Raw genomic sequence first — 24603 nt, forward strand, 5'->3', positions numbered from 1 at the left:
ATCAAAAATTATTTGTCGATGCTTTTGAGAGATAGCTCATTGGACAAAGCACCTGCCTGTGGACCAGAGTTCTCATCCTTAGAACTCACATAAAAGCTAGGCAGGTGTGGGGGCCACCTGTGATCCCAGCATGCCTGGAGGAGAGAATGGGTATTTACCAGGAAAACTGACTCGATAGACTACACAGAATCCCTAAACTCTGGATATTGCAAGAGATTCTGTCTCAGTAAATAAAGTGGAAAAAAAATTGGAAAGGACACTGACAAAAACTTCTGGTGTCTACATGTAAACACACCCCAACACACACAAGTGCCCATCCATACGTGAATACACATACTGATAACCACACACACATACCCATGCAAAAAATTAGAATATACCCAAGACCAATCAGAATTATGGACCAAAATCTGACTGTGAAACTAACCAAGATGGCTAATACGCCCTCCCTTCCTTCCCCCCTCCCTTTCTCCATCTCTTTCCTTCCTTCCTCCCTCCCTTCCTCCTTTTCCTTCCTTCCTTTCCTCCCTCCTTCCCTCCCTCCTTCCTCCCTCCCTCCCTCCCTCCCTCCCTTCCTCCCTCCCTCCCTCCTTCCCTCCCTCCTTCCTCCCTTCCTTTAACTCTAGTAAATAATAAGAACTAAGAAAGAAAGCAATTCCAAGTGAAGACCCGGGAGATAATTTTAAAGTCTCTGTAGCATGCTTCAATCAGTCAAAGAATCTAGAAAGTGAGAGTTCAAGGTGATGTGGGACAAACTAATGAGCCAAGTGGGTGTGGTGGGTCCAAGTAAGAGTTGGAAATCCAGGTGTCATGACGGAGGAGTACTTTTCTACTGACAAGAAGAAGCCTGGCGCAGTGTGCAGCCATCTGAAGGCACCCATGCAGTCCCTGGTAAGGCATACTTTGCACTGAGGGCAGAGACAGTAGCCATGTCTTTGTTCCCATGGCAACAGCATCAGGGCTATCTAGAAGACATCTGTGCTGTTAGAGCCTCTCCCAGCTCACCCACTGGCCTATGTGACCCATCTTTGATATTTGTCTTCTGGCTTGCACTTGCTACTTTATTGCCCACACGTATCTCCTTTCATCAAGAAAAATAAGCCCTTTCTTCTTTGGCGACGATGTTGTGTTTTATATTGCAGGCATCTCTGCAGTTGGGAAACCTTGGTTTGAAATGGATTCACAGAAGAATTTTGTTATTTTTATTTTAATAATAGATATTATTCAACTATGCTAGCTTACAATGAACAGTGAACTAAACTGTCTGATTAAAACGTGTATGCCTTGGGCTGGAGAGATGGCTCAGTGGTTAAGAACACTTGCTGATATTACAGAGGACCCAAGTCTGGTCCCATAGCACTTTTCAGGTGACTCACAATCACCTGTCTCTGTTCTGGGGTATCTGATGCCCGTTCCTGTCCTACATAGGCAACATGCATACATGGTTCATATATATGGTACACATATATAAACTCAGAACTATACACATCTACATAAAATTTAAAAAAAAATCTTAAAAATTTACATATGTAAGAGTCCTATTGCCATTTTCTGATATATTGAGTACTAAGAGATGAACCACCATTAAACACATAATTTAGTATGTGTTCAATAAAATTTTCTTATTAAAGAAATGATGTCTAAACACTGAGATATCTGGGAATAGTGAGTGGCTTAGCTCTTCTGCAGTTTTATTTTTTTACCAATTAAGAAGTTGATGCATAATTTAGTAGTAGCAACTGTTCAAATGTAAGATGGTATAAAAATAAATATTCTCATTTCAGGCACTTACAAATATATATATATATATATATATATATATATATATATATATATATATTAGCCATTTAATTATTGTTGATTGGAGAAATGACGCAGTGATCACTGTGCATTTGGGACTGAGTTTGTTAGATGTAACATTTTATTACTATCTCTAATGTTGTTTCTTCATTTTGCCTTATTTCTATTGTTTCCACCCCCATGTATGTGCTGAACACATTTAAATATATGTTAAGCTTCTTAAGTGACTAAACCAGAGCGCCGCCCCCCCCCCCACGATTACACACTAACCCCACTCCTCTCATTATTCATTTCAACACTTGATGTCAACACTCATCCAAATAGTACCTCAAGTCTACTCCTTCACTTAAACATAATACAACATGGTTTACACCAAATGTCTAACCACTTCTCTGCCCCTTTGCTTGGAACTCACGTTGAGAACCTCAGTCCTTAACTCTATTCTGTGTAGTGTGTGGTTGCAACATCACTTACAATCACCTAAAGCGTTTCGAGTCTAAAATAAAATCCAGATTGAGTTGCTGTGATTCAACCCACGCCACTTCTCACCCCTTCACAGCCACTCTTAGGATCTTCCTTATCTTTCGCACAACTGTGAAGCTTTTTTCCCACAAGACAGGTTTTGCTTTCAGTGTTCCTCTGATTCTATGTCTCTAGACATTACCCTTACTCATATCTTTGTTTATTTCTTTCTTTAAAATATATGTGCCTGGCAGCTCAGTAAGAGTAAATCATTCCCTTACCCACAGTTATCTCTAAACAATCACACAATTTTGTTCACTGAAATTATGACTACTTGAATCTAAGCTAAGGACCTGTATGTATTTATGGGTTTGGTTTATGTTTGTCGTTAAAATATGATCACAAAGATTAGAAGAATTGACTGTGTTGTGAGTCACTGTATCTTCAACACCAATGGCTCTGTGATAATGGAAAGTATGGATATAAACGTTAGAGTGCCTGATGTTCAATGGTTTAAATTGAAGCACCCTTTCTTAGGAAAAGTATGTGAGTCTCAGTGCGGAGGCACTAAGAATAAATGGGTAAGTTAAATTTAGACTATGGAGGACTTGGTGTGTTTTCTGTTTGAAGTTAAACTAGACATCCTGAGTTCTAAGACATTCAGAAAGTGCAAAGACTTAGGTGTCTAGCCAAACCCTAAGTCTCCTGGGGAGGAGCCCAAGCCTGGGTCATTCACTGAGTTCCTTACCAATTAAAATGAAACCAGGATTGGTATCCACACACAGTTGATTCTGGTTTACTTGCTAATTTTCCTACTCAGTAAAGAAATTATGGAAGCCTCAAATCAATATTCTATTTAGATCATTTACAGGCACATACTCAGCACCTAACAGGCACATTACAAGCTGTGATGTGCCTTACTAAGAGAATGTGAGTTAGATAAGCCTCATTCAGGCATGAGTCAGAGCGTTGTTGGCTCTGAGTTCCGTGTTAATGAATTGACAATATAAATTAAAATATCCTGAAATAGAAATACACTTAAAACAAGGTTGTGCAATGATTTGTTGATAAAATATTTTGTGACTAGAATCTCACAGACCAACATTATGTTTGCCAAGGAGCAATGGATCCATACGTGTTAGTTCACATGTTCTCAACAGTTCTATAGAACATAATTACAATACTGTGAGTATAAAAAGATCAACCATGTTACATTAGCTGTTCTAGAAGGCACTTAATTTAATTTATTAAATTATCTGTTTATGGGAATATATTTTTGTTTAAACATATATTTCTTTGGGGCTGGAGTTTAGACATGGATTTTGTTTCTAGAATCCACATGGCAGATCATAGCTTTCTCTAACTCCAGATTTCTGACAGAAACAGGCACCGGGCATATATGGAAGCAAACAATCATACACATTATATAAAAATAAATAAATTTGAAAATAAAGTGCTTAAATACCATGTTTCCAAGATAAAGATTGTATCTTTTGTTTTCAATTTTTATTCATTTTAGTTTTTGAGGACTTCATTTGAAACATAAGTACTGTGTCTACATCACTCCAACTTTTCTTTCTTCCAGCTACTCCAATTTTCTTCCCTCTCTCTCCCTAGTTCATGACCTCTTATTTAGTTATGATTGCTGTATACACATGCATATATATACATATACATACATACATACATGCATGCATACATACATACATACATACATATGCACATATGTATACACAATCTACCAGGGGGTATTTAGCATTGATTTTATGTACGCATATGTGTCCAGGGATAACTATTTGTGTTTGGGCAACCTATGTGAGAGCTTATTCCTTGAGGAAACTGATCCTCCCTCTCTCAGCAGCCCTTGACAACCACAGTCTTCATTAAGGTTTGGGACAATATGGAATGTCCCCTCTCCATGTTGGCATATCAACTGATGTTGTCGTTATGCTGGTCCTGTTTAGGCAATCAAGTTGTGATTTCACAGCTGCATTTTTCCTATAGTGCCTATGGGACACTAACTAGCCACAGGCATCCTGGGATTCTGATTCTTATAATCCTTCTGCTTCTTCTTTCATAACATTCCCCTAGTCCTAGGTGTAGGGTTGTATTGCCAAAATATCAGTTAGAGTTGGGCAACGCATAGTCACTTGTTTCTGCATTTTGATCAGCTGTGGATTTCTGTAACAGTCTCTATCTGTGGCAAAAAGAAACTTTGATGAAGGCTAAGATCTACACTTAACTGTGGCTATAAAGATAAACATTTAGAATATAGTTAGAAACTGTATTGGTTTTAGGAGAAAAACAGTAGTCAGTTCTCTTCTCAAGACCATGAGCTCTCCAGTCACAGGTAACTGGCTAGCTTTACAGTTTCAGGCCTGAATTCCTTCCTATTGAGTGGACCTTAAATACAATTAAAAGTCCTCTGGTTATCCGGAGATAAAAGTGCCACACTATTGTAGCATTGAGAATATCTTGCTGGCCTGATTTTTTTTGTTATTTTTTAGACTTTACAGCTAGATAGAACTACTGATTATTCTTCTCTCTTGGTAACTTGCATAGCACATTCTGATACCTGAGAGCCAGTCCTCTAGGAGTAGGGTTTCAAGTCAGTCTCAGTTCAATTCCTTCAAGTCCTGGGTGTGTATTGTCTTCAGCAATATAGTCTCACCTCCAGGTTCAGAAAGGCAACCAAGGACAATGGCAATAGGTCATATTGCTTGGGGAGTCTCTTGTATTTCTCTGAAAAACAACTCGTGGGAGGTTTCCACGGATTTATGTCAGATGATGCATGACTTTTGGGGGAAGTACCATCACTTCAAATGGTGTAACATCACTTAAATACATAGGTATATACACAATGCACGTGTATATATTCACATACATACATATCTACACTATATCTAAAGTAAGCTCATAAATGTTTCCCTATGTTTTCATCAGACATCCTTGGTGTTATCTGCTGTCCTCTTCAACCTCCTTATTCCCATTTTCCTCCACTCATAGCACTGCCTGTCTCTGTGCAACTCATCTCCCGCCCCCTTCCCACCTCTGCCCGTAATTTCCTGGTCTGAGGTCACTGAAGCTCATACACTCCGATGTAAAGATTCAGAACTCAGTCTGCAGATGAGAAAGAACTTGTGATGTTTATCTTTCTGGGCCTGGATTAACTCACTCAGTAAAATATTTTTAATTTTATTTACCTGGATATTTCATTGTCTTTACAGCTGACTAGAATTTCATCGTCTACATATACCACAGTTTCCAAGATTCATTCATCAACTTAATTGGCATTTAGGAGTTTCCATCTTTTAGCTATTGTGAATAGACCTTCAAAGAACATGGCTGAGCGATCTGTGTACTAGGATGTCATATGCCAAGGAGTGGGATGGCTGAGTTATATCATAGATTTACACTTAACATTTGAGAATTCTCATTAATTTCTACAGTGGCTGCACCAATTTGCAGTTCCACCAACAGTAAACAAAAGCTTCCTTTTCCTGCATCCTCACCAGCATTTCTTATTAGAGGTTTCCTTGAATTTAGCCATCTGACTAGGGTGAGATGAAATCTCAGAGTCGTTGTAATTTGAATTTGCCCAATTGTTAAGGATGTTGAACAATTATTAAGATATTTTATAGTTAAACTTCTTCCTTCCTTCCTTCCTTCCTTCCTTCCTTCCTTCCTTCCTTCCTTCCTTCCTTCCTTCCTTCCTTTCTTTCTTTCTTTCTTTTCTATCTTTTAGAACTCTCTGTTAAAATACATACGCCATTTTTTACTGCATCATTTGTTTGCTTGAGTTTTTGTTTTTTGAGTTCTTTGTATATTCTGGATATTATTCCTTTGCCAGATGTAGACAGAAGTCTACTTTTATTCTTCTACCCATGGACATTCAGTTTCCCCACAACCATTTGTTGATGATGTCAGCTTTTTCCCACTGTGTGTTCTTGGCATCCTTGTCAAATATCAGGAGGCTGCAGTTATGTGAACTTGCGCTTGGGTAATTTTTCCCCAATGATCTATGTCTCTCCTTTTATGCCAGTACCATGTTGTTTTTATTACTATAGTTCTATACTATTACTATAGTAATAAAGCCTGAAATCTGGTTTACCAATCCTTTGGTGTCATATGTTTTGCTGTGGATTAGTGTGGCTGTCTTGTGTCTTTTGTAGTTCCAAATGAGTTTTAGCACCCCTCCCCCATTTTTGTGAAGAATATCATGGAAATGCTGATTGTGGTTACACTGAATCTGTAAATTGTTTTTTCTAGAATGGTCATCTTTATGGTATTAATTCTACCAATCCATGAACATAGGATGTCTTTTCACTTTCTAATGCCTTTTTCAAGCTCTTTCTTCAGAGATTTATATTTTTTTCATTGTAGAATTCTTTCACTTTTTTGGTTGAGTTAATTTCTGGATGTTTTATTATTTTGAGGCTAATATGAATGGGAATGTGTGTATGATCTCCTTCTTAGTATGTTTTTTTTATTCATATAGTTTGAAGGCTAATGAACTTTGTAAGTTGACATTGTATCCTGCCACTTAGCTGAAAGTTTTGATCATTTCTAGTAATCTTCTGATATAATATTTAGGTTCTTTATGTGTAATATCATGTCATCTATAAATTGGGATAATTTGACTTCTTTGCCTGTTTGTGTCCCTTTAGTTTCCTTCTCTTATCCTTTTGCTCTACCTGGGGCTTCCAGCACTTACAGACTCAGAGATGAATAGAGAAGCATTTAACTTACACCAAAAAAAAAAAAAAAAAAAAAAAACAAAAATACTCATAACGTTATAAGAGAATACATTAGGGAAAAAAAACCTCCATCCCATTAAGATAGAAAACCTAAAATAGACAAATGAATTTCTAGATTCATCTAAACCACAATGGTTAAACTAAGGAGAAGTCAACAACTTAAGGAAGCTCATAACTAACAAGGAGATTAAAATTAAAATAAAAAACAAAACAAAACAAAAACAAAACAGCCCCGACTAAGAAAAGCTTAGGTCCTGATGGATTCACAGCAGAATTCCACCTGATTTGCAAAGAACTATAATCAATACTTCCTAAATTATTTAAAAAAAAATAGAGACAAAAGGAACACTTTTAAACTCCTTCTATGAAGATATAACCCTACTATCAAAACCATGTAAAGACTCAATGAAAATAGAAAACTATAGGCCAATATCTCTGATGAATAAAGATTCAAAGAGCCTCAGTAAAATTCATGCACACTATTAAACAAAAGTCATTCATCATGATCAGGTCAAATTGGCCCTATCCCTGAGATGCAAGGATGGTTCAATATACCTAAGTTACTAGATATAATAAATCACATAAATGGGTTTAAAGACAAAAAAAAATCACACAATTATTTAGTTAGATATAGAAACCACCTTCCATAATATCCAATATTCTGTGTGATAAAAGTCTTAGAGAGAATTGGACCAGAAGGAATGTACCTTGATATCATAAGGGCAGCATACGACAAACCCACAGCCAATATCATGGTAAACAGAGATATACTTAAGGCAATCCCACTGAAATGAGGAACTAGACAGTGCTGTTCACCATCTCCTCTACTTTCCAACAAATATTCTGTCTTTTATATTGAAAATGTGTAATTATGAAAAACAAGCTCATTGGTTCTCATTTTTTTGTTGTTGTTGCATCTAACAAAACAGTTTCAAATTCATTTAGCTTAGTTTTATCTCCTTTCAAAAGTACTTCTCGTTTTGTATTTTCACTATCTAGGTAACATTTTTCCTTCAGATAAAGGGCTATTGAGATAAAATTATCCTATATTTGATTGACATCTGCTGTGAAGCACTCACTCATAGGCCATCATTTGTACTTTGGAGTCAGTGCGTGCCATACCTTACTGTTCATTTTGCTACTTGCTTTATTATTTAAATACAGAAAAAAAATGGACATATTTCTTTATTAATGAACTTCACGTAGCTTTCTGTGGGAAGTGATATTAGTTAGAGAGGCACACTAGACACATCATTTTGAGAGTGAGACTTTCTGTAAGTTTGCACTCTCAAAATTCATAGCTTGAGACCCCCTCCACGCTGATATTAAGATCTGGGTTAATTAGGAGTGATTAGGTGGAGTCTCACGAATGGGCTTAGGGCCCATGTGAAAAAGGTATAGGAAGAGGACACAGAGAGTACACATCCTCTAAGAAACACATCACAGTTGAGGCATCTGTCAGTACCTTAACTATGAGCTTGTCAGCTTCCAGACATGAGAGGAAACAATTTTAATGCCTAAAAGCCATTCAGTCTGTGGTCTATGGCCTTTTTTTTTTTAAATTGTGTCCTGAACAGACCAACACTGGGAGTTTTCTCTTCTGCTACCGAATATATTGCCTCTTAACACCAACATAATAAAGTAAGTTTGTATGCGATATGGGATTCATTTGTACCACTGAAACTCCTTTCATCGGCAGCACTATCGGGAAAAGATCTTCTAGTACTATTTTATTTGAGGACTTTTGGCATGTAGTTCTACAGCACAGAAAAAATTGGGAGACTGGAAATGTTTACAGGAACAGCTTCAAAGAAATGCCAACAAAACAGAAAGAAGTAAAATAAACTCCGAGCTTAGTCTTGTTTAGATTGAAATCCCCACATGCATTAATTCAAGTGGGATAAAGTTTGAGGGACTTGTCAGCATGGCTGCGCACCCCGTGGGCTGATACTGCCCTTATGTAAGCCAGAGATGTGTAACAGCCTTAACCGTCCTTGCGATACCCTTCAGCATTCTTAGCCACACGTGTGAGTTTTTGCCTTGCTCTTGTGCCTGGCAGAAAGTAATCATTTTGTCTCTTTAAGCATTTTTCATGTTTAACTTACTAAAAATAAGTTACATACAATAAGTAAGTATGCTTTGTGAATGTACTAGTAATCCAGAATAGGAAGATGTTAATTAGATTATGTTTTTTCTGCTGGTCATTTACTTACTGTTTTGGGGTGTTCCACTGAGAATATAAACTGGCTAATTATAAATTGTAGTTTACCATTTTTTTCCAAAGCAAAAATGCTTTTAATGTTTTGCCACGTGCATTATTATCTATAATACTATATTATTTGCGATTGAAATACTAACATGTGATTGTGTTACTTGTATTACATTGAACTAATACTTTAGACCTTGATTTACTTATGACATTTATGAGATTGTTTTACTATAATAAAGTATATATAATACATATATATAATACAACATTCATCCCCATAATCATTTTAGATGAACTATTCAGCCCTAAAAACATTTAGACAAAATTATACAGATTAAACATGTTGTATTTGGAGGTACATATGTACATACATATATGCATACAATAACAATCAGAGCAAAGGGGGCCATGAATTTGAAGGAGAGCTGGGAAGGGTATATGAAAGGATTTGGAGGGGGAAAGGGAAGGAACAAATCCTGTACCTAAATTTTAATCTCAAAAATAAAAAATAAAAAAGAGAATTCTTCATTGTGTTTTGAAGCCAATTTCTCTTTCTTTCTTTCTTTCTTTCTTTCTTTCTTTCTTTCTTTCTTTCTTTCTTTCTTTCTTTCTTTCTTTCTTTTTGTTTTGTTCTTGGTTTTTCGAGACAGGATTTCTCTGTGTAGCTTTGCGCCTTTCTTGGAACTCACTCTATGGCCCAGGTTGCCCTCGAAATCACAAAGATTCGCCTGGCTCTGCCTCCCGAGTGCTGGGATTAAAGGCGTGCGCCACCACCACCCGGCCTTGAAGCCAATTTCTATACCACATTTGATCTTGCAGTGTAAAATAGTGCAGCCAGTAAATGACAACTACCATTTCCTTTTACCTCGTTCCCCTAATAACACCCATTTTCCCAGTGTCTATGAACTGAGTAGTCTAGTGTCTCATGTAAGTAGAATAATTCAGAATTACCTTTAGGTTATTTCACTTACCCCAGAATCTTCAAATTTCATCCATAATATAGTGCATATCAAAATTTATTTTCCTTTCAACAGCAAATAATGTTTCATTCTATTTACACATCTGTTCATATATCAATTGGTGGATGTTATTTACATGTTTTGGCTATTGTCAATCATTTAATGATTTAGCTCTGAACATGGACATGCAAATGTAAACATACACACACACACATACACGTGTGTGTGTGTGTGTGTGTGTGTGTGTGTGTGTGTGTGTATGAACATGTATACAATGCAGCAAGGCATTGTGTGTTGTGTGGCTGGATAGTCTTTGAGTCAGGGTCTGGCCTTTCTCTGAGTCCTGCTATAAGCAGTCACCTGGAAACTTTGGAAAGAGTGGTGAGTCCTGACACCTATGGTACAATTTACTTTATTTGAGTTCTCACTAAGTAGACACCACTCACCTTTTTCTGGGTTCTCCTCTAAGCAGCTGTTGAAAGTAGGAGTTTTCTAAGTCAGGACATGAAGCACGGAGCCCCTCTGAGACTCTGAACTTGTTATCCCTTCTTTGTGTGTTCTTCTTCGAGGGCCAGTCAAATATCAGCTCTTGAAAACATGTTCAACATTTACTTTTACTTTCAATGTGGTCTCTATGGATATTAGATCTGTTTATATTGTAATGAACTTGCCAGATTCATGGAGAGTTTATGCTCTGGTTACCTCAAAGTCTGTAATCAATGAACAATTCTATTATCAAAACATATTCATTTTATGGCAATTGTGCACGACATTGCATCTAGTAGTGCCCAGTTCTCGAATCGTCTAGGCTTTAACTCTAGAAGAAACTGCCATTTTTCTTCTCTCTCTCTCTCTCTCTCTCTCTCTCTCTCTCTCTCTCTCTCTCTCTCTCTCTCTTCTCGCTTTTATATGTCACATTGGCTTTCTTCTCTCTTTCATGGAACTTATGGTTATTAGTTTAACATCCATGAATTTGATTCAAATGTTTATTCTTTTAAAATTACATGTATGTAGTGAGCCTGTGAGTGTATGTGTGTACCACACACAAAATTTTAGGAACCTATGGAAGTTAGAAGAGGGAGTTGGGTGCCCTGGAATTGGAGTTATAGACAGTTATGAGCTGCTGTGTGGGTGCTGGTAGCCAAATCAGGGTTCTTTGCCGGAGTATCAAGTGCTTTTAACCACTGAGCCATCTCTCCATCTTCTTAATTCAATTTTTAACTTTAGTCATATTTATACCCTCCCCCAAAATATCAGTCAGTAAAGTGATCTAATATAGCTGGAAAATCTTGAGCACATGATGTCGATGGAATAACTTGCATTTCCACCTGTGATTAATGTTGTTACCCCAAGTCCATAAAGTACTGTTGTGATTAGCATCAGTGGAGGAGATTCATTGTACGGGCTTTACACTCAGATTTAACCTGGGAAAGTATGTAAACACCAGCATTCCATTCACTGATAATGTCTCTGAGATTGGTGTTGGGAAGGGATGAAGCATTTCTGAATATTGTAGATTTATATACATGAGGAACACTCCATTTGCTAAGCGGCTCAACTGCAAACATTTATGATGATACATCTCCAGATTATTTGTCAGTACCAGATAGCTTTTATCTAATATATAAATAATGTCAAATCTGTAGTAGGTACTAACAAAAATATCATAAAATTATTGATTTTATGCATTTTCTCGGGAAATATACTTTTGTACATATAGGTATTTAAACTCCAATGGTAACTAAATAAACAGTGAATTTTCTACAAATTAAAAAAAATTAAGCAATTTATTATATCCAGTTAAAAAACCATTGTAAGTGTTATCAACAGGGTAAAAAAAATCAATTATCATTTCTTAAGCACAGAAACAATTATTTTTGAATTTGAATTTGAATTGTCTCTCTTGGTTTCATCCTGGTTAGTACTATGATTTTGAAAACAGTGGCCAACCTAACATTAAAATTCTAACGTTAAAATTCTTTGTATTTAACCTTGCTAAATTTTCATCTGCATGACTTTTAATATGAAGCAGTGAGGATGCTGAATTTGAAGCCAGATTGGAATACATAAAAAATTCCATGATAACCTGGGCTGTACAGTGTGACTCTACTGATCCCCAATCCATCAACCAATCAATGCATTTCCCTCCGGTAACTCTGGCTTATGTGGATGCCCTACTCCATAGATTTTTAAACAATGGTTGAGTTCCTCTGTGTGCAGAGCTGCTGCTGTCATTGGGTACACAGGTCTCCCTTTGTGTCATTTTTCATATTACCCAGTCAGTGCTGTGCCACTAAGGATACACAACAACCCTCCCACCCCGCTTGTCTTACTAACGTCTATTGATGAGTGGATTATTTTTTACAATCTCCCCATGGTAGATTGAAAGACATGACAGCTGTGCCTATGACCACCTAGAAGTTCGAGATGGAACCAGTGAAAGCAGCCCTTTGATAGGACGGTTCTGTGGTTATGACAAGCCTGAAGACATAAGATCCACTTCCAACACCCTGTGGATGAAGTTTGTTTCTGATGGGACCGTGAACAAGGCAGGGTTTGCTGCTAACTTTTTTAAAGGTATTTTGCAACAGCTTACAAATTCGAGGGGTTTTTGTTGTCGTCGTTGTTGTTGGTGTTCAGGGGTAGATTAAGCTTCGAGTCTCGACAGGTTGAATTGGAGTCCATTGAAAATTAAGTGTGTTCTTATGTTCTATAGCTAGTGCTCATTACTCGGAAAAATGAAAGCTATTTTAGTGCAAAAAGTGGCATCAAATTTACATGTAAGATATTTAAAGGCACTTGTTTGAAGTGTATTATGTTTGAATGAAATTTCTAGTAGAAAGAATGAACAGGTTTTTTTTTTCTGCATGGGCTTTTATAAAATAAATTGGCTAATTTACATATACCAAAATTCACCAATAGTTACCTAAGTGTTTCCATTATCTAAATAGCATAGTTCATTTTCAGCAAGAGTTGCTCAGAAATTGACTATGTCAATTGAAAGGCAGAGAAAGTTGTCACTTTAGCTATATAAATTCTTTAAAATGTATATTAACATGCTGAATTTTTCTGGCTTTGTCAAATTGTCACAGTGGTAGAAACCTATTATTTCTTTGATCATGCATTTAGTTGTCCAAGTGCTTAATATTTTGCTGATACATGTCTCCATGAGGTGCTTGTATTTGTGTAACCCACACTGGTTTATTTTTTGAAGGATAAAATTATGGTGTACCTTGTCTTTTGTCTGTGTACATTTAAAAATAATGTATATTATATGAGTCTGAGAAAAATTGGACTGGAGTTTATTATATACTAACATTTATTCATTATATATAATTGATGCATATTATACACATTATACAATAAACAGTGCATATATTTCTGTAAATACATGTTCATAGTCCAATTATCTCTATAAAAACACCAAAGCATTAAAAGATCTAGTCATCTACTAAATTTCATTATTTTTTAAATTTATAATTACTTCAATCTACTTCTTGATGGTATTTGTTTAAGGATTTTGTGTGGTGTATGTTTGTGTGCATGTGGTATGTGTGTGTGTAGTGTGCATGTGGTATGTGTGTGTGTAGTGTGCATGTGGTATGTGTGTGTAGTGTGCATGTGGTATGTGTGTGTGTAGTGTGCAGTATATGTATGAGTGCTGGTAATTAAGCCCAGGGTTTCTCACATAAAAACCCTATATTTTCTGCCACTCAGCTCTGTGTGTCTCCAGCTTCTAAGAGATATATTTAACAAATTATACTGTGAAATCAGCAAGGGATGCTGTGCTTTTTCAACTTAATTCCAAAATGTCTCTGGGATTTAGTAATCCCCATTTTCCCTTAAGTTCAGAAATAACACACACTGTGTGTGAGACAAGGTGACCTCCAGTTCTCCTTGAAGCAGGTAGGTTTCTAGTCCCTCTCTTGTTCTATGATTTTGGTTGCCACACCATGCATTCCTACAGGTCGCACATTAGGTTTCATTAGAAACCCTTTGTTGAGGAATGAGTTGTCTATTTTGTTCAGAGCCATTAAACACATTTTAAAAGGTTTTACATTCTCAATAACAAAGATTAAACACTCTAATTGTTCTTTATTTCTCTTCACTTTATAGAAGAAGATGAATGTGCCAAACCTGACCGAGGGGGCTGTGAGCAGAGGTGCCTTAACACACTGGGCAGCTACCAGTGTGCCTGTGAGCCTGGCTATGAACTGGGGCCAGACAGAAGAAGCTGTGAAGGTGGGACCTCGCTCTCTGTCTGTCTCCCTCTCTTCCTGTCTGTCCATCTGTCTGCCTCTGTCTGTCTCTTTCCTTCTCTGTCTTTCTGCCTCTGTCTCTCTGTGTCTATCTCTGTCTCCCTGTCTCCCCCACTCCTGCTCTCTCTCTCTCTCTCTCTCTCTCTCTCTCTCTCTCTCTCTCTCTCTCTCTCTCCTCTCTCTCTCTTTATTTTCTCCTGCAGTGACCACAGCTGACATGAAAGCTCACCTGTTCCCTTGTTACTGTCATCTATCCTCCCCACCTCTGGTTATGGGACCTGCTGTGAGATGTTAATGTATGTCCTGTGGGAGCCCTTCTTGGGTTCCTTGTGGCGTTACCCAGCAGGTTTGCATAGAGGATGATTAGGACCATGGGTCTGAGTGCAGGTGTCTGAGATGGTCTGCACATGGTTGTATTGGGGGATGGTCTGTATGTCAAGTTGCTCTGATTGGTCAATAAATAAAACCTGATTGGTCATGGCCAGGCAGGAGGTATGGGCGGGACTAACAGAGAGGAGAGATAAAAGAGCAGGAAGGCAGAAGGAGCCGCGGCCAGCCACCCGCGGCCAGCCACTGCCAGGACAACGGTGCCAGCCACCCGCCAGGACAAGCAGCATGTGAAGATGCTGGTGAGCCACGAGCCGCGTGGCAAGGTATAGATTTGTAGGAATGCGTTACTTTGAGATATAGGAACAGTTAACAGGAGGCCTGCCACGGCCATACAGTTTGTAAGCAATATAAGTCTCTGTGTTTGCTTGGTTGGGTCTGAGCGGCTGTGGGACTGGCGGGTGACAGATTTGTCCTGACTGTGGGCAAGGCAGGAAAACTCTAGCTACAGGGACCTGCACGTGTTTCTGCTTTCACCTACGTCTGGCTCTGTATGCATCGTTCCACCCAGCCCCTCCTCCTCCCTTCAGGTGTCTCTTCAGCCCTCCCTGTGTCTGTACACACCTCACTCCCATTCTTTGTACATGAATGTATCAGCTACACATTCCTATATCTATAGATTTTATCATTTTCTTGAATGTTGCATGCATAGATTATACTTGTTCACTTCTTAGACTAACCAGCCCAAATTTGACCTTCTTTACATCTTCATCATCTGACACAGACATAAGCATTTAGCATAAAGCTAAATATATATTTTATGAGTTAAAATTTATTATACAATGGCATCTTAGTCACGGTTACCAACATTTCTTCACTGAAATCTTACGAGGGTTTACGTACAATATTTTGTTACCAGGAGCTATAGTCCCGTTCTTAACTATTTAAAGCTGCTTCTTTTTAATTCTTCTTCCTTCATTACATTTTTTTTAAAAATATTTATTTTATTGTGTGTACGTACCTATTTTGTCTCCATGTATGTGTGTGCATCACATGCATACCTGGTGCCCTTAGAAGATGGATGAGGATGTTGGATCCTCAAGCTGGAGTTGCAGATGATTGTGAGCCGCCATCTAGGTGCTGGAAACTCCATCTAGGTCCTCTGCAAGAGCGACAAGTTCCCTTAAGCTCTGAGCCATCTCCCAAGCCTCCTTCTTCCATTTCACACAGGCCTCATCCCTCAGTGGAAAGGCAGAGTGTATTGGTTAATCTTCCCTCCCGTCAATTTATCTCTCTAGACCCCATTGTTTCTTCACAGAATTTACAATTTATAGAATTTATAGTCATATAATTCAGAGTTTCCCTACCAAAATGTAAGTCTTCTGAAAGTGAGCCTTTTGTTATCTGCTATGATTATATATAAGTGGTAAAAGTATTTGCTTTATGTTTGATGCTGTGCCCCCTGTTGGCTTATTTTTTTTTTAAAATGACACTGCCTCCTTATTTCTTTAACAGTTTGAATTCATACTCGGCTTTTAAGTCTCCATCCTACATATTTAAATATGGTGATATTTTATTTGTACTAAAATGTGATTTGTATGTTAATAAATAAAGTTGCCCGGGGGTCAGAGCTATTAGAGCCATAGCAAAAGCTGGGCGGTGGTGGTGCACGCCTTTAATCCCTTGGGAGCCAGAGCTAAGCGGATCTCTGTGTGTTCAAGGATACAGCAAGCATGGAGACACATGCCTTTAATCTCAATACCAACCATAGAAGACCTGGAGGTCTGTACAGACAGGCAGTGACGAGGCAGGCATGTGGTTGGGTTTATAACCAATGAGAAGGCAGAACAGAAAGTCTTTATAAAGACAAACACACAGGAAGTAGCTCTTTTTCGGAGAGGTAGGAGCACCGCAAGAGGAAGGGTAAGGGTTTTAGCTCTTAGCTATTGCTCTGACCTCTTGGCTTTCTTCTTTGAATTGGTTCTGTGTTTCTTATTGAATAAGACGGTTACTTCTACATTTAACTACCAGCCTCCTCTTTTTACTAGATACAGAAATGAAAATGGCATAGTTAAGAAGAAGGTGAAGTATTTTAAAAGAGCACATTGGATACCAATCCTGAAGGGAAATGACTCTTTTTAAGGATTCTTATTGCTGTCTGCAGCTTCAAGCCAAAGCCTGGCATGTTATAGGCAGGTCCTGTACCACTCAGCTGCATGCCCAAGATTGACATGACTATTCCTTACACGTGACTCCTAGAAATAAACCTTTTCCTTCATAGTCATTTATCAAAAACCCAGTAAAAATGAATGAACCAGTCACTTTGAATATTTACTAATCAGTAGTAAATACACAATACCTATGTTTATCCAAGCATGTAAACAAAACAGTCATCTCAGGCCACTGTTGAACATCCCAGGAATCAGTTATGAGCTGTGTGCAGCGTGTGCTTGTTGAAATGCTTTGGAATAATATGTTCTCTCTGTTTTTTTTTTTTTTTTTAGCTTTCTTGCTAGTGTGGGCTAAATGGTCTTGCTTGCCTTGGGAAAAAGTTTGGGAATTTTAAAACGTGGGTTTGGTCTTATTTTATCAGAATGTTTTATGTTATCTCTCTATCATCTATCTATCTATCTCTCTATAAATCTATCATCATCATCTCTCTCCCTCTATATATCTATCATCTCTATCTATCTACATATCTAAGTATCTATTTATCTATCATCTGTCATCAACATCTATTTAAAATCATCTGTGTTTCTATATATGTATGTATGCATGTGTGTGTATCTCAATCATCTATTTCTGTCTACTTAGCCATCATCAACCCATCAGTTATCTATCATCTATTTCTATATGTTTTCCTTAGTTCCAACAATCTTATTAATTTCATAAATATAATTTTATTTTAACTTTTCAGTCATCAAGATACTGTAAGATATTTTACATTTGCTTAGACGAGAAGAAACCTTGTACCTGATTTCATATTATTCACTCAAACTTTGAAGTGATTTAAAATGTACTTCAGCCATAATTTTCTTCATTCCCAAACCTCTGGTTAACAGCTTATGAATGGGATTTGATGATAAAATTCTTTTGCTAAAACCTAAAGACTGAGAGTACAGCTTCTCGAGTTGACAGCTAGAAGCTGATTCACGTTTAGCTGATATGGTGGGTGTTGAAGGGGAGGTGCTGAGAAGGGGCACCTTCATTAAGGAGAGCTGTTTCCTTTACCCTTCTAGCTGCTTGCGGAGGACTTCTTACAAAGCTCAATGGCACCATCACCACTCCCGGCTGGCCTAAAGAGTACCCTCCCAACAAAAACTGTGTGTGGCAAGTGATCGCGCCAAGTCAGTACAGAATCTCTGTGAAGTTTGAGTTTTTTGAATTGGAAGGCAATGAAGTAAGTGAGCAAGGTCTACACCATCTTTATCATGTTTTGAGAATGCCCAAGTCAATCTGACCAACTCAAAAGGAGGAAGAGAATGTGATTCATTCATGTAAATGTCCTCCTCTTTTCCCCATTGCTTTTTCCAGCAAGTTCTTACGATTCTGCTGGAGGGTGAGATTTATATTTGTATGGAGATCGAAAGTTACCTGAGGGATTTTTCAGTTAACTTAATATCCAATATTCTCACAATTAATTAAATAACTATAGAGTATTTAGAATATGCTTCTGTATAACATAGATATTTCTAGAAAAATAATAAATGAAAACCAAACAATAATTGATTCAGAGCGAAAGTGTCCACTTATGAGAATTCAGTATATTCTATTTTGGAAATTGATATATTTTCAAATGTATGTAGTTTTTCATTGTGAACTGTGCTCATGGTTTACATACCAAAATATTAATTTTAGTCTAAGGAAATATAAACTTAGGTGACATTATTATTTCTTTTTGAAATATAGCTTACTGAACTGAAGCCTCAGTTTTTTGACATATGACCTCATTGAAACTCGTGAAATCACTTCTTTGGGAATGTCTGTGGGCAATCCAAAGACACACCAAATTCAGTTGTAAATCAATGCTTAGTAATGACAGCTAGAAAATGTCAGCTGGATTTGGGGTTTCAGTGGATTATTTTTAGAGATATGTTTAGAAGTACCTGTTTCCTGTGATATCTCATTTTTCTATTAAAACCTTTTTTTATTCATTTCTTCTAATTTTTATTTCTACATTTGTATTTAATTCAACATGATTTAATTCAACTGAGTATAATGAAAAATTAACTAATGAAAATTATCTTTCCTTTTCTGTATGCCTACTGAAACTTGCAAAACCTGGGATCAGAAATGTAATGTATGAGTGCCCCAGGCCATTGTTATTGGGGTTTTTCTGTAGGTTTTATACACAACTTCTCTGGTGTAATTATTTTTGGCTCTTATTCCTTTTTCCTTTTTCTCTCTATTCCTCTTTTTTTTTTTGCTTTTAAATATCCTTTTCCTTAGTATCCAACTTGTAAAGGTAAAGATATCTTTATGCATTAAAAAAATCCTTCAGAGTCTTTGAATTAAATGTGGAGTGTGGGTTTCAGGAGGTAAATGTAGGCATTTGGGAGAATTATAGAGTCACAAAAGTTAATCAAGGAGAGAAGTTAAAAGGAGAGAGCTTATTTAGGGGAGTCCCTGTCATGCAAACATGAGAATCTAGGTTCCATAGCCAGCACCTGCCCAGAAAGCAGGACACAGTGGCACACGCTATAGTCCCAACACTGGGGACTCCAAGACAGGAGGATCTTCAGGTGCCATGAAACACTGGGTCATGAAAAGGAAGTGGACAGCTCATGAGCAATGGTAACTGAAGTTGACATCTGACCTATACATGTGCATACACACCTATAGATACACACATATGAAGATCATACACACATACACACACACACACATCAGTAGATTTATTTAGATTATTTTCTAATGTCATATCCAAGAAAAATGATGGGATAGGCATCAATTAAACCTCTTAACATATTTAATCTACAGACACCATAATGTTCTTTAACAATTATCTCAAATCAGAGTAATATTGAAATGAAAACATTAATTTTATAATACATTTTATATGGATCCACACTTTCCAGAAATGAGATTTCTCTCCCAGCCTTTGAGTTGATATTGACTGAGTGTTGAGTCATCTCCACTATCATGATTATTGCTGCAGCCATCAGTTGTGACAGGGGAGGCATTTGGAATTGACTTATTATGGTGTGAGAAGCAAAGAAGCTTGTGTGCAGGAGGAAGGAACAGAGGTGGTTTTGTACAATGCAGATTTGTGTTCCAGGAAGCCTTATTCACATTGCAATGGCCACTATTCACAGAACATCTGGCTGTAAACTTGTTAACATACGCCAGAATTCTTAGACTTAAAATGGTGTTACTGTGTGGAATACCATCTCAGCATTGTGTATTTTCATAGCTTGATAACTTATCTGTTTGCAATAAAAGACACAAGCAAAACATTGACTTGTAGAATATTAGAATTAGTCAAAACTTCATCAGTTCATTCTCTGTACTGATGTCCCTGAAGAAAGTCAATTGCAAAAAACTTCAGCATCTGAAACATTCTTTTAGAATGGAGTTCTCTTTCAACAAACATCACAGTCTAAAAAAGTATGCAAAAAATTACTTCATTCTTCCCAGTAGCATTTTGTTTATTTAGCACCTAATTAATATCACAAAAAACCCTAGTGATTCGAGTTGACATATTTCAAAGCACAGATCATGCCTCAGGGTTCAATCGTATGCATTGTTAAACCTTGCTAATTATACGTTTATATAAGAAAGTTGTTCACGCAAGATACATTCTGCAGAACATGCTCTGTTAGAGCTTGGGAAAAGTGTACTGTGGAAACATCTGCTAGTGGCTATAAAATTGCTTAAGAATACTTGGCATTCAGTTGGCTTCTTGCATTTTCCTGATGCTAGGTAAATAAATCAGATGATCTTACTTCATTTTGTAACAAATCCATGGCTTATTCCACTGAAGAGATTTAGCATTTGTTTACAGTCCTGTAGATGTCCTACAGAATAGCTTACAGTACCTAACCATGCAGGAAATGAAGAAACAAGAGCCTTCTAATAAGCTTTAAAGACAGGATTTTATTACTACACTGTCTAGCTATCCCTTGGAGTTACAATCAGTGCTGTTTGGTAGAGTATCATGGTTTCAGGATTCTTAACCCAACTTGGGACTGTTGGTCAAGTACAAACACCTGTAGTAAGTATACCTTTGTACATGTTTTCTAAAAATCTCTGAACATAGGTTTTTTTTTTTAATTAATTTATTTTTTTTATTCACCAAAATGGAAAGGATGACTTCTATTGATAGTGGTCATTCCAGGAAAAATGTGGCACAGAATTTTATGTTTTTGTCATCGGTGTTAGATAAGACTTGACAAAAGCTGTCACAGTTCATCCTGAAATTTAAAATAAAAGTCAAATGAAGGCAACAACCATAGCTTATCTTCTTTTCATTGATACCATCTTTGGACAAATGCTCATCTTAACTATCCTCGTATTTTGGCATTTTTGTAAAAGATACACACACGCTATGAATCAGACAAGGAAATTGACACGGGCACGTGCCACTCCAGGAAGTTTTCAACAGTGAACTTCTACAACTTTTGTGCCTTCTGCTCACAGTTGAGTCCTACTCCACTTGTTGTGTATGTGTTAATCCCAGTAGGACTACCATGGGGCTACCGAATGAAAACCATGGCGGGTCTCTAACACAAATGTCAATCATCTGGCTCTCTCTAATTGGTGATCATGACAACCATGTTTGTCCAGGTTTGCAAATACGACTTTGTGGAGATCTGGAGCGGCCTTTCCTCTGAGTCTAAACTGCACGGCAAATTCTGTGGAGCTGACGTGCCGGAAGTGATCACTTCCCACTTCAACAACATGAGGATTGAATTCAGATCAGACAACACTGTATCCAAGAAGGGCTTTAAGGCACATTTTTTCTCAGGTATAAGTGTGCACATGCTGTATGTGCGTGAGTTTCTCTCTTTCAGTGTGCATTGATTTAACTGCTATCACTTCTTCACTGCTTTCTGTAAGTGGGAGGTGTTGTGCAATGCCTGGGCTAGGTTTAACATTTTGATTAATGCAGTGTTAGTATATTATATTAATAATACAGACCCAGATGAAGTGCTGTCCCTACATAATAGCTCTTATAGAAGTTTAAATATTGTAGCAAATTCTGGTACAAGGACTACAACATTTTCACATACTGACTATTCCCTACATGTGCATAGTAATAATGACTTCTCCAAACTGGCAGATTTTCCAAATAATATTTATTGCCTCAGAGAATGTGAGCTCATTTGAGCACTAAATTTTTTCCCATTTTATATTTTTTTAATATTTTAGGCTGAAGTCAAAGTCATGTTTTGAATTGTTTATACATAAATCATTGTATCAAGTATGGGAAAATGCAGTTATAAAAATATATAATTTATATCATGTATAATTTTACATAGCTTTTAATAGAAATATAGAAATGTAATTTAAATTATGTTTTATATAGATATAACAATACCTAACGTTTAATGGTTTGTGACTGTTCGTGGACCTTAAATTAATTAAAAGTGCATTTTCACATAAAAAGTAGAAATGTAAAAATACTCCCTAATTTTTGCAAATATATAAACATGAGTAAATCTTATTTTCTCAGTTTCAGACTCACTTTTTATAAAACTCTTCTTCTGACCTTCAGAAATGGGCTGTAATAAGTCTTACCACAGGAATCTATTATGCCTGTGTAGCTAACAACCAGTTTAACACAACTGAATCCCAATTATGGTTTAATATTGTGCCATTTGGATTGAGTTCATTTGAAGTCTATTTGTGCCACCTTTTCTCTGTTTAAAGTGAATGAGATTGACAATGTCCAGCTTTCCCTTGTGGTTTTCAGGGCAATTGAAGTTAATGGTTCATAAACTCCATGAGTTTCAAGTCAGAGTGAACTCAAAATGCAAGAGATCTTGGCTCCCTTGTTCTCCTTCCATCCTTCTGCTCAAATTTAAAGACCTTTTAAAAAATTATTTTCAATTATTCATTTAAGACTTATTTTATTCAAAGTATAATTTTAATGTCCTAGTCTAATAAAAGGAAGGCAATTTCATTCCTATCCATTTTGCAAATGTTGTATACATTGAAGTTTTTAAGTGATCTAGAGGTTAGGTGGAGATAACTCTGCCTACCTTAGTTCTGTCTAAATATTTATTATAAAAGTTGAATTTATGAAATGAATGAATTCTGTAAACTATTCAAAGCATCTAGAATCTTTTACATTACTTTAGATGTGAGTTTTGTGAAGTGGCCACATCCCTTGGCAGCATCCATAATTGTTAATTTGCTATGAAGCAAGTTCCTTGATACAATTATGTTCCAGAAGCAATCCTGATATTAGTATTGATGTCACTCCTCTGATGAAAAACAGCATATATAAATTTTAGTTAATTTTGAAAAAAGTTTAGACAAGATTAGTACATGGAAGTGATGTTGCTGAATGTACTGACTAATTAACATCAAAAGGCAACTTCAGCCCCTACTCTGCTATTGTGTGGATTTGTGAACAGAGACATCTGAGGAGTTAATTACATTGACCCATGTCACAGTGCATCTACTCCTTACTTTATCTTGGTCTACTAGCCATTTGCTTAACCACAGGAGTCAGTCATGACCTTGACAATTGGCATTGGTAATGTTTTACAGTAAGCATCCTTAGGACATGAGGGAAAAAGGACGCTTTCTGTTTCCTTGATAGATTGCCACTTAGTAAAGTCCCCAATAATTGTTAGAGAGAGTAAAATACCAATGTTCTTTTTTGGGTTCATTGAAAGCTCTTAGAAATATGTCAGATGTGGGTTTAAAACATTTTGGGTTTGTATGCATGATTAGATTTACTTCGCACCTAGATTCCTGGGTCTTCTTGTTAGCTAAGTAGTGTGTTTGCTCTAGGAAGGAAGGTAAAGACGTATTAGACATAAGCTGTTCTCATAGGGCGCAAACAAGGGATGGCAGCAGATGAGGAGTTATGGGGCTGAACGGCCGACTGACAATCTTTCAGATGCTAAACTACAGGAGTTCGTGCCTTTCGATAGCTGGGTATTTGCACTGAAACGAAATCTAGATTTCTCATAGTGTTTTGAGCATGATGTGTATACAACAGTATATAATGGTGTGTTAAGTGGTTCAGTATAACTCAGTTTATTAAAAAATAAGTATGAAAACCATAGACATACTAGACTTTCTACAAAATCAAAAGTTTTTGTTTTTGGTTTTTTAAGTTTAGAGATTTGCTAAGGTGTAGAACTGGAAATATTTTCACAAATACTGTAAAAAAAATTGACCATAGCAATCAAATCACTGAAAACGCTCTGTCTCAGAATTCCCAGTCTTGGGACAGTTTCATGAACTATCCCAAAACTAGAAAGAAGGATCTCACAGTAGCATTATGGAGATAACTGCTCGGCAGTAGGAAGTATAAATAAGTGACAGAAAATGTACCTTCTAGAATCCTTTTAATGCTAAAGTTGTTTAATGAGTTCATGATCCAAAAAGTTGTAGATTATAGACTATGCGTGGCGATCTGGGTATCACCCTACACATCTTATGTGCTTGTAGCGATGCAACTGTGCATGCCAACATGGCAGCTGCCATCTATACGTGCCTAAAGTGACTGTGTTATGGTAGAGATGTGACAAAGTCTGATGTTGTACGATTGTCCTCAAGGAACACTTCTCTGAATTAAATATAAAGAAACTGTCAGAAGAAAAACTCCTCCATCACACGCTTTTCTGTTACTCAAAATTTTCCTAAATCTG

At 37.0% G+C, this 24603-nt stretch overlaps 1 protein-coding gene across 1 annotated transcript in view; it reads left to right on the forward strand.

Moving 5' to 3' along the window:
* Nucleotides 1–24603, forward strand: part of Tll1 (tolloid like 1) — a 185705-nt gene that overhangs the window by 137446 nt on the left and 23656 nt on the right. Inside the window, exons 13-16 of the mRNA XM_006987546.4 lie at nucleotides 12569–12764; nucleotides 14304–14429; nucleotides 18013–18173; nucleotides 21560–21740. Of these exons, the coding sequence (XP_006987608.1) occupies nucleotides 12569–12764; nucleotides 14304–14429; nucleotides 18013–18173; nucleotides 21560–21740 (664 nt within the window). The remainder of the gene's footprint in view (nucleotides 1–12568; nucleotides 12765–14303; nucleotides 14430–18012; nucleotides 18174–21559; nucleotides 21741–24603) is intronic.

This window comes from Peromyscus maniculatus, chromosome 17 (genome assembly GCF_049852395.1).
Source record: "Peromyscus maniculatus bairdii isolate BWxNUB_F1_BW_parent chromosome 17, HU_Pman_BW_mat_3.1, whole genome shotgun sequence".
NCBI lineage: Eukaryota > Metazoa > Chordata > Mammalia > Rodentia > Cricetidae > Peromyscus > Peromyscus maniculatus.